Here is a 9,677-nt window from a genome sequence, read left to right as displayed (position 1 = left end):
ACGGACGTAGTACCTTGTGTGAGATTAACAATCTCTTGATGGATTCCATAGATTCTTGTACCACTCACTTTATGATATTGCTCTTGTAGATCCTGCCAAACTTGATACGCATTAGTGGAATTTCCGATGCCATTGAATATCTCTTTTGATACTGCATTAAAGATCCACGCCAAGACTAGTGAATTGCATCGTTCCTACTGTGCTCCTAAGCTCAAATCGGATGGTTTCTTGCATGGACCATCAACAAAACCAAGTTTTTTGTAGCCCTAAGTGAGACTGTCATGGTTCTGCTCTAGATTCTATAATTTTCAGTAACTGTAAGTTGTTCAGTTACCAAAACAGCCCTCGGAGTATCAGATGAATGAATATACAGTGGCGAGTTCGTGTTTGAGAGATTCATCATTGATTCACTGTTGGAATTCATCATTGTAAGCTGATTGTGCATAATAGGTTTAAGCTTAAACCAGATCAGAGAAATTGATGAGCTAATCAAGATCAATTATTGACGAAAGGAAGTGAATTCTTAGGAGATCAAACCTTAAGCTCTGATACCATATAAGATTTTCGTTAGAGAGGAAAGTTGTAGAAAGAGGAGTTTTCTTCATATTATCGAATAATGTTGTACAATACACTTTAAGCAGAAATAAACTCTAACTAACTGAACCAACTCAACTAATTTAGTTAACTATAGTTACATTTAACTAAAGCAACATTAATAAGCTATACTTGATAAGTTGAGCTAAGCTGGAGTATACTGAAGTGGACTGTATCTTCAATACAATAGATTCTTTAAATTTTAAGACAGAGAATATTTTTTTTCAAGAAAGAAATTTAATAGGAGAGATAAATCATAAATAAAATGCATAGAAACTTGCAATTTATTATTTGAAATTAGGATAGAAAGTGAAATTTGACTCTCCAAACTCTCTAAATATGGAGAGTCAAATTCACTCTTTAATTTATATTTAAAGAATAAAGAGTATGTATGACTTTTATTTCTGTGAAAAAACTCTTTATAATAAAGAGTTTAGGTCATGTAAAGAGTCTTTTGAGGATGCTCTGACTCTTTAGATTTAGAGAGCCAAACTCATTCTTTGATTTATATTCAAAGGAAAAAGAGTCTATTAGACTCTTGTTTTTATGAACAAACTATTTATAATAAAGAGTTTGGGTCATATAAAGAGTCTTTTGGAGATGTTATAAGTCTCTTTCTATGCATTGGCTCTTCGCATCTAGAAAGTCTATTGGATTTGAATAAAAATTTTGTTCTTATTAAGAGCATCTCTAATGATGCTCTTTATTTTAAAGAGCATCTCTAATGGTGCTCTTTATTTTAAAGAACATCTTTCATAGAAATAAGGAGTATATTCGTTAATTTCTAAATATAAAAAACAAATTTTTTATTCAAATCCAATAGACTCACTAGATGTAGAGAGCCAATGCATAGAAATAGAGTTACTAGGAGAGAAAATTAATAAATGAAATATATTGAAACTTATAATTTATTAATTAAAACTAGGATAGAGAGTGAAATTTGACTCTCTAAATATGAAGAGTCAAACTCACTATTTAATTTAGAGCATCTCCAATGATACTCTTTATTTTAAAAAACATATTTCATATAAATAAAGAGCATCTTCATTAATTTTTAAATATAATAAACAAAATTTTCATTCAAATCCAATTGGCTCTTTAAATTTAATGAAGATGCTCTTTATTTTCAAGAAAGAGACTTAATATGAGAGATAATTAACAAATTAAATGCATAGAAACTTGTAGTTTATTAGTTAAAATTAGGATAGAGAGTGAAATTTGACTCTATAGATGTGAAAAGTCAAACTCACTCTTTAATTTATATTTAAAGGATAAAGAGTCTATTAAACTCTTATTTTTATAAATAGACTCTTTATAATAAAGAGTTTGGGTCATATAAAAAGTCATTTAAAGATGTTCTTATATTTAAAAAATAAAGAGACTACTAAACTCTTGTTTTTATAAATAAACTATTTATAATAAAGAGTTTAAGTCATATAAAGATTCATTTAGAGACGAAGACATACTCAATCTTTGTTAAGCTACACTGTATTTATTGCTTGTAAACAAGTTAATAACGAAAGTGTCGTTGACCAGCTAAGGTGTTGTAGGAGTGCCACCTAGGCGAAGTCACAAGGTAGGCATGTGGCGTAACCCAAGCTGAGTATAAAGCAACGACTTTTGGTTAAATTTAGCCAAGTAGAAAACAAAACAAAGAAGTAGATAGAAAGCATGCTTTTTCCTTACTTAACCCTCTTGAAAACACCAATGAACACTTACTAATAAGTTTATCCTTGTATAAACATATTAAATATATTATACAAGCCTTGATAGACCTAATAGGTGATCAAATTTTCAGTTTTACTTTTTCGTGATTTACCTAGCCGCCAGTAGTACTCCTACTAGCCCCTTTGACCTATGTTTGTGCTCGTAGGAAGATAGCAGGGTGAGAAGACTCCTAGAATTGGAGGCATTGAGCGTGAAAAGACCAGAGGCCCAAGCCTACGAGTTTTCAACATCAACGGTACTATTGATAAATCAACCAAAAAACAAAGTTAAAATAACATGAAGAAATTCTCCATAGAACACCAAGGTTGACAAAAAGAATTTCTAACCGTGTTTGAATGAGTTGTATGCTAAAATTATAAAAACATGAATAGACCCAAACCAAGGTTGGTTTGGTTAGTACATTCCCCAATTGGTTAGTAGTTAGGAACGTTTCGGGTGGTTGTTCGGTGCGCACACCCTACCTCACCTACTTTCACTGTTTTTTTATTCAGCGTTAAATTTCTTCATCAACGGCTGTCGTTTGTTGATTATTCTCTGCGGCACTGTGGGTCCTTCAAGTGTCACATTCAGTTTCTCATTTTTTGACCCCGCTCAGTAGTGCTCTACCAAATATGCCCTCATATACTTTCGTAAATGACCACAACGTCCCTGTTACATGTCCAAAAACTGGTATTAAACTAGCAAAAGATATTTCGAAGTGCAGGCCATTGGCGAATCCAATAGGTACACCCACCATATTCAACGAATCGGCATTGGAGGCAATTATTCTCTGCAACAGAGATCATAATAACTGTTACTTAAGATATCTTATCTTTAAAAAAATATTTGATTAGATTGGAATATTACATCTATCATCATTTTAAAAATAATTAATCAGGTTAACGGCACTGGTATGTCCAATGTATTTAGACCGTTCAAAAAATTGTTAGATCTTTATGAATGTTAACCGACTGATTGTACCCTAGGTGACGTAAGATCAAATCTTGACCGCACAATGACTAGGCAATGTAAGTGACGAAAAATGCCTACTCTAAATCTCAGCTCATGTGATAGTTATCCGCGAAAGGCAAAGCAAAACTACAAAATGCTAAAGAAAAGAAAAGATTGGTCTAAAGGCTCTAAATGGAAATATAAAATAATTAAAATAAAAAATAAAAAATAAAAATTAATATCAGTTCTAAGTAGTGGTAGGTCTGCTCATTTCATAATAACTCTTTTCGGCGATCGGATCGTTGCTAATTTTCGTCTTTAGCCATTTCAAACAACCAAACGAGGTGCGTCTGCGTTCAAATCTCTTCGTTAGATTTCATTTTTCTTGCTTTCTTTTGAGCTCGATTTTATTGCTTAATACCTAACACCAGTCATTCGTTTGATTTGCGTATTAATTAATTTCTTAATAATATTTTGTTCTAACAATTTTTAATTTATGTTGTTGTTAATTGGAGCAGCTTTTAAAGGAAAGAGATAAACATGTTGGGAATTATTAGACAGAAAATGACTGCTGGTCTTTCTCCGGCTATGGTACGCCTTTTTCAGAATTTTTTTTTTTTTTTTTTTAATTTTGTGTTATTTTATAGGCTTTAATGTTTTTATTTTTTATTTCATTTTTCTTTTATCAGAGAATACGTCCGGTGGCGTCGGCGTTGAGGAGTTATTCGTCTGCAGCTAAAGAGGTGATTGTGCCTTCTACCTTATAGTTTTTGCATTTTGTTTTGAATTTGGCATTAGGATGATATGTTTGTTTTATGTTCATATATAGTTGACATTGAGTATTATGTCTCTTTTTGTTCATATTGGTTATGGAATTTTGTTAGAGGACAGTGTTTTTTATATGGCTTTTAACTATCTGGATTTGAGAAGTTACATGTTTATTTTTTGTAATTCTTATGTATATTTCCTTTTCTTTTCGTGTTAAAAAAGTGTTAGTCTGTTTTGGGAGATGTTATTGGAGAATTCATCTTTTGTTTTAGTCTTTCTGCTTTAAGGCATGCTGTTTTACCTCCTAAAATAACTGAATTATTGATTTTGTGGGAGCAGATCAATGTTAGAGAGGCTTTGAACTCTGCACTTGATGAGGAGATGTCTGCGGATCCTAAAGTTTTCCTGATGGGTGAAGAGGTGAGGAGAAATGATCAGGAATTATGTTTTGTATAAAGTTCTTTCTTTTTTATTTATGTTATTAATTTCATTTATGCCTTTTGAGTGCAGGTTGGGGAATATCAGGGTGCTTACAAGGTTAGACTTTCTTCTTGAGCAGATAATCTTTAATTCTCTGTGTTTTTTCAAGGCCAGCAAGTGTATCTACTTTCTTCTGCTTATCAGATTTTACTTTTTGTTTTGTACAGATATCCAAAGGGCTTTTGGACAAGTATGGTCCTGAGAGGGTCCTTGATACCCCAATCACCGAGGTTATTGCTTTTATTTGACTTGATTATCGTTTGTTGTTACTAAATCAGTTGAGGAATTAGTGATGATTATCTCCCTCTCTCGGTGTAGTTTACTGCTAAAGCTTATATCAATCGTTAATAATAATGATATTGAATTTAATTGTTTCAGTTCTTGGTGACAATTGTTTGCGCATTTTAATTTTTGTTACATGGCTTTACAGGCTGGTTTCACTGGGATTGGAGTTGGGGCTGCTTACTATGGTCTCAAGCCTGTTGTGGAGTTTATGACGTTTAACTTCGCCATGCAGGTCAGTTGGTTCCATGTTAGATTGCCTATAGTTTATTAAACTGCTAGTCTATTCTCACAAAGGCTAGAATCATATATGCTTAGTTAAAGCATTTTATTTGGAAACGAATATTGGGTCCGTTTGGTTTATTATTTCATACCCTATTCCCAATCCTATTCTCAAAGTAACTATTTGTTTAATTATTTAGGAAATACTATTATATTTTGTTTAATTATTTGTAGACCCCTTAAGTTTATTAATTTAATTAAACACCCCCAGAAAAAAAGTTTAAAAATGAACAAAAACACCCCCACCCACCCATAGTTGCCAGATTCCGGCAACCACCGTCGGTGGTAGTCGGAATCTGTCACAACGGCCTACAAACGACCAGAACTGGCCTGTAATTCGCCGATCTGGCCTTTTCCGGCCAAATCCACAGTGGATCTGGCCTTTTGCGGCCGTCGATGGCCAGATCCGGAAAAGGTCAGATCGACGCACGACCGGCCAGATCAGACCGGTTTGCGTCGTAACGCCAGATTCTGACCAAATTCCGGTGGTGGTGGTCGGAATCTGGCACTGTTGGTGGGTGGGGGTGTTTTTGTCATTTTACAAAATTTTTATATATTGGGGTGTTTAGTTAAATTAGCAAACCTAGGGGTTTTTTTTGTTAATTTTTAAATTTTATCTCGTAATAATCACCCTATTCAACTACTTAATATTATTTTCAAAATCCTATCCAAAATAACAAACCAAACGACCCTTTGATGTTCTGAAATGATTAAGTAGGATATTTGTGTTTCGTGATCTTATCATTGTAATTGCAATTTTAGTAATAAAATCCTTGTAAACTATGGGATGATTGAGGCATGGGCATAGCATTTATAATTCCACTTCTATGTTGTGTCAATCTTTTACATTGGCAGTGATGGATTTTAATACCTGCTTAATATGATTTTCACTGTTTACGTTTGTAGTATTTCCTAATGATATTTCTTTTGATGAATATCTCTTGTTGATAGCTGTTATTGATTCTATTACAGGCGATTGACCACATCATAAATTCTGCTGCAAAATCAAATTACATGTCTGCTGGCCAGATAAATGTTCCCATTGTTTTCAGAGGGCCTAATGGTGCTGCTGCTGGAGTTGGTGCTCAACACTCTCACGTATGGATCCCCAAATATTCTTTTTATCCTATCACCTTATTAGTTATCTTTTCCTTCCAAATCTAAATTGTGTCTATTTATATCCTGTATGAGACCCTGTGTTCACCCTTAATTGCTTATGATTTTTCTAATGCACATTTGGTTTTCAGTTAATGGGGGCCAAGTATTCAATAATGCTTCTTTTGGCTTCCTCTACAGTGTTATGCAGCTTGGTATGCCTCTTGCCCTGGGTTGAAAGTACTGTCTCCGTATAGTTCAGAAGATGCCCGTGGACTGCTAAAAGCCGCTATAAGGGATCCCGATCCTGTTGTTTTCCTCGAAAATGAGTTGCTGTAAGTAGTTTAGCTCAGTATTCGATTATAATGTATAATTAGGAATCATCAGTTTTCTTTTACAAAGATTTTGTGAACTGGAAATTTTGTGCTTCAGATATGGCGAGTCATTCCCTGTTTCAGCTGAAGTTCTTGATTCTAGTTTTTGCCTTCCAATTGGAAAAGCTAAGGTAATGGTCCTGAACCCTTGGAGCTTCTGTTGAGTCTTGCTTGCTGTTGATGTCTCTGCCATTAGTGGTTCTTTGTTTCTCACATTTTATTATGTTGTATTGTCTTTACACTTATATTTACCTTGCAATTATCTACATCTAACAGATCGAGAGAGAAGGAAAGGATGTAACTATCACAGCTTTCTCAAAGATGGTGGGCTTTTCACTTAAGGTTTGTTTTGCCATTCTGTAGCTCTTTTAAATGCAGACTGCAGTATTATCATCTTGTATTATGTGCTGTATTTTGAGTAATTAGATTCAATCTATTGAAAGAAAATTTGTCTTCGGAGGCACGTAAGTAATATTGTGTACCTTATAATGGTTTTGACAATCGAAAGTAAAATAGGATGTTCTAAATGGTTTGGGTGAATGAGACTTTATAAGCACCCATGATGTGGCATTCTTCAGGATCCTTAACAGTAATGGAAGTGAATACGGGGAAAAGTCTGTTATGATCCACATTGGAAGGGAAAAGAGTGGGCATGTGGGTTTATAAGGCTTGGGCACCCTCCCTTGGCAAGCCAGTTTTTCAAGGAGAGCTACCCAAGCCCACAAAAGGCCCCCCGCCCAGCTTAATTGTTTGAGTTGTTAGATGGGTATCTGTCAAATTGTATCAAAACATGATCTTGTGCCTACGTGGTAGTGCATGCATGGCATGCTGACTTGTGGCAGGCTTAACTTAGGCCCGGGCTGCTACCCCAAGAAAGGGCATGGAGGCCTGAGCGAAAAGTGATCCGCGTAGTCACCCAAGGGGTAAAAAGGCTTATGGGGGGTAAAGAGGCCGACGTGGACTTTGGTTGCGGAAGCGTGGTGGTGTGTTAGGATCCTACATTAGAAGGGAAAAGGGTGGGCATGTGGGTTTATAAGGGCTTGGGCACCCTCCCTTGGCAAGCCAGTTTTTCAAAGAGAGTTTTACCCAAGCCATGAAAAGGCCCACTGCCTAGCTCAATTGTTTGAGTTGTTAGATGGGTATCTAAAAAAGCCTTAGTGCCTTTCTTTGATTTAACATTATATGAAGATTTGGGCTCAGGCTCATATCAACAACACCTTAAATAACTTTTTTGTTTCACCTGGTTTGTTTTATATTTTTATATTTTCATTTACATAAATAACTGGACCATGATACTATATATCTCATAAGCCGGTGAATATTGCTGCGCTTTTAGTTCATCTGCGATTAACTCATGCAATTCCATTGAAAAGTTTCCTTTTGAATTACGTCAGTTCGGTGATATTATTCTTTTATTCATTGGGTATATTTTTATTGCTTCTTGTTCAGGCTGCTGAGATACTGGCAAAGGAAGGAATCAGCGCTGAGGTATATTGATACCGGAATGATCAATATGTACTTCCAAATGTCTCGTTTTTAGTTCATAGGATTTGATAACTGATTCTGTTAATATAGGTAATAAACTTGCGCTCAATCAGGCCACTAGATAGAGCCACAATTAATGCTTCGGTCAGGAAAACGAACAGACTGGTAACAGTTGAAGAAGGGTTCCCTCAACATGGAGTTGGTGCTGAAATCTGGTTTGTTTTCTTCCCACTTAGATATTTAAATTCTGCTGATCAGTTTTCAGGTGCCTTGATACACTTGCTGAATATGCTTTTTTCTCCAAACAGCGCTTCTGTTGTTGAAGAGAGCTTTGGATATCTTGATGCAGCGGTTGAGAGGATTGCTGGAGCTGATGTACCCATGCCATATGCCGCCAATCTTGAGAGAATGGCTGTCCCACAGGTCATCTATGTTTCTACTATTCTTCTTGTTTGATCACTTTTACTTGCTTCTGATGCATTCAGCTACAGGCCATCTTACTGTTGGTAGATGTTTTGAAAGCATGATCTATGTCTTAGTATCTTATGGAAATTGATATATTAGATGTGTATTTAGGTTAAAGAGGTTTTTTTTAATGCCAGTTACTGTTTTTGTTATAACTTATTTTCTTGGTTCATTGTTTTTGCAGGTTGAAGATATTGTCCGTGCTGCAAAGAGAGCATGCTATCGATCTGTGCCAATGGCTGCAGTTGCATAGTTTTACTGATTGAGCCCATAAGTGGTGTCAACTCCAGGTTGGTTTTATTGTTGTCTCTTTCGTGAAGTAGTTTTGTCTAGACGCTTTTTTCTTGTAGCTGTTGATTAAAAGCTCGTAACTTGGGTTTTAGTTTATTTGTTCTTTGATATATCTGACAAACCAACAAAAAAAAACTTTTTCAGGAACAGGTAGAGGGATCGTACATTTTTTCCCCTTCTCAGCTCTTTTGGGGAGGAATTTCTTTCTAAATAATTCAGAGATTGTTGATGATGACGGGAAATTTTGTTGCTCTGTTTTGTCATGTTAATGTGGCAATCAATTTGTAACATGTTCAAATCGTGGAAGCCAAAATAAGTTTTATTTGGAATCTCTATGTATGGAGTTTCCTGTTTACTGAGCTTGTCATTACATGATACTTCGTTTCTATACAAACTGGTGATTTTGTGGCCATAAGCAATTTATTGATCTGAGGTTTTGAATGCATTTGTACTTCTTTTGGATTGTTAGAATTCTTAGGCGAGGCTGATGCAGGATTATTAAGGGGTTGCCGGTGTTTTTTAAGTTTAATAATATTGGATTAACCATTGAAAAAGAAGTATATGGTTGCGTGGTCAGGTTTCCTGACTTAATGTGTCTGATTTTCTGTAATTATACTATATGTGGATGAAAAACCAGCAGGAGTTCCAGTACTTTGATCCGGAAATTGCTAAGTGGGTAACGTTACTCCTTATTGCTGAACTTTTTGTATTTACTTAACTACCATGGATCATAACTGGTAAAAAAAAAAAAAAAAATCTAAAATCCTGTTCATGTATTTTACCCTATAATTAAAATTATGGCTAAAACGTGTGGCTTCTGTATTACTAGTATTCTAATGGAAGCCATTGAACAAAGATTGAACATGAATACAAGAGCATTCTTCTGATGTTGAAGAGCACTTA

General features: G+C 35.1%; 1 protein-coding gene across 2 annotated transcripts; it reads left to right on the top strand.

Moving 5' to 3' along the window:
- Positions 1 to 3,436: 3,436 nt before the first annotated feature.
- LOC116140756 (pyruvate dehydrogenase E1 component subunit beta-1, mitochondrial-like) lies at positions 3,437 to 9,144 on the top strand. Of its 2 annotated transcripts, none has more exons than XM_031426334.1 (16): positions 3,437 to 3,596; positions 3,771 to 3,843; positions 3,942 to 3,995; positions 4,360 to 4,440; positions 4,531 to 4,557; positions 4,668 to 4,730; positions 4,931 to 5,017; positions 6,037 to 6,162; positions 6,361 to 6,494; positions 6,592 to 6,664; positions 6,810 to 6,875; positions 7,983 to 8,021; positions 8,109 to 8,233; positions 8,327 to 8,441; positions 8,668 to 8,773; positions 8,919 to 9,144. In XM_031426334.1, the coding sequence occupies exons 2-15, from the start codon at positions 3,793 to 3,795 to the stop codon at positions 8,734 to 8,736; spliced, it is 1,110 nt and encodes a 369-aa protein (XP_031282194.1). In that variant the 5' UTR covers positions 3,437 to 3,596; positions 3,771 to 3,792; the 3' UTR covers positions 8,737 to 8,773; positions 8,919 to 9,144. The 2 variants fall into 2 exon arrangements, with proteins under 2 accessions (XP_031282194.1, XP_031282193.1); XM_031426333.1 differs by having other exon boundaries at positions 3,751 to 3,843.
- Positions 9,145 to 9,677: the final 533 nt, after the last annotated feature.

Source organism: Pistacia vera, unplaced genomic scaffold (assembly GCF_008641045.1).
Source record: "Pistacia vera cultivar Batoury unplaced genomic scaffold, PisVer_v2 Contig377, whole genome shotgun sequence".
Classification (NCBI taxonomy): Eukaryota; Viridiplantae; Streptophyta; class Magnoliopsida; order Sapindales; family Anacardiaceae; genus Pistacia; species Pistacia vera.
The sequence above is the reverse complement of the archived record's forward strand: the minus strand, read 5'-3'. Positions and strand labels throughout refer to the sequence as shown.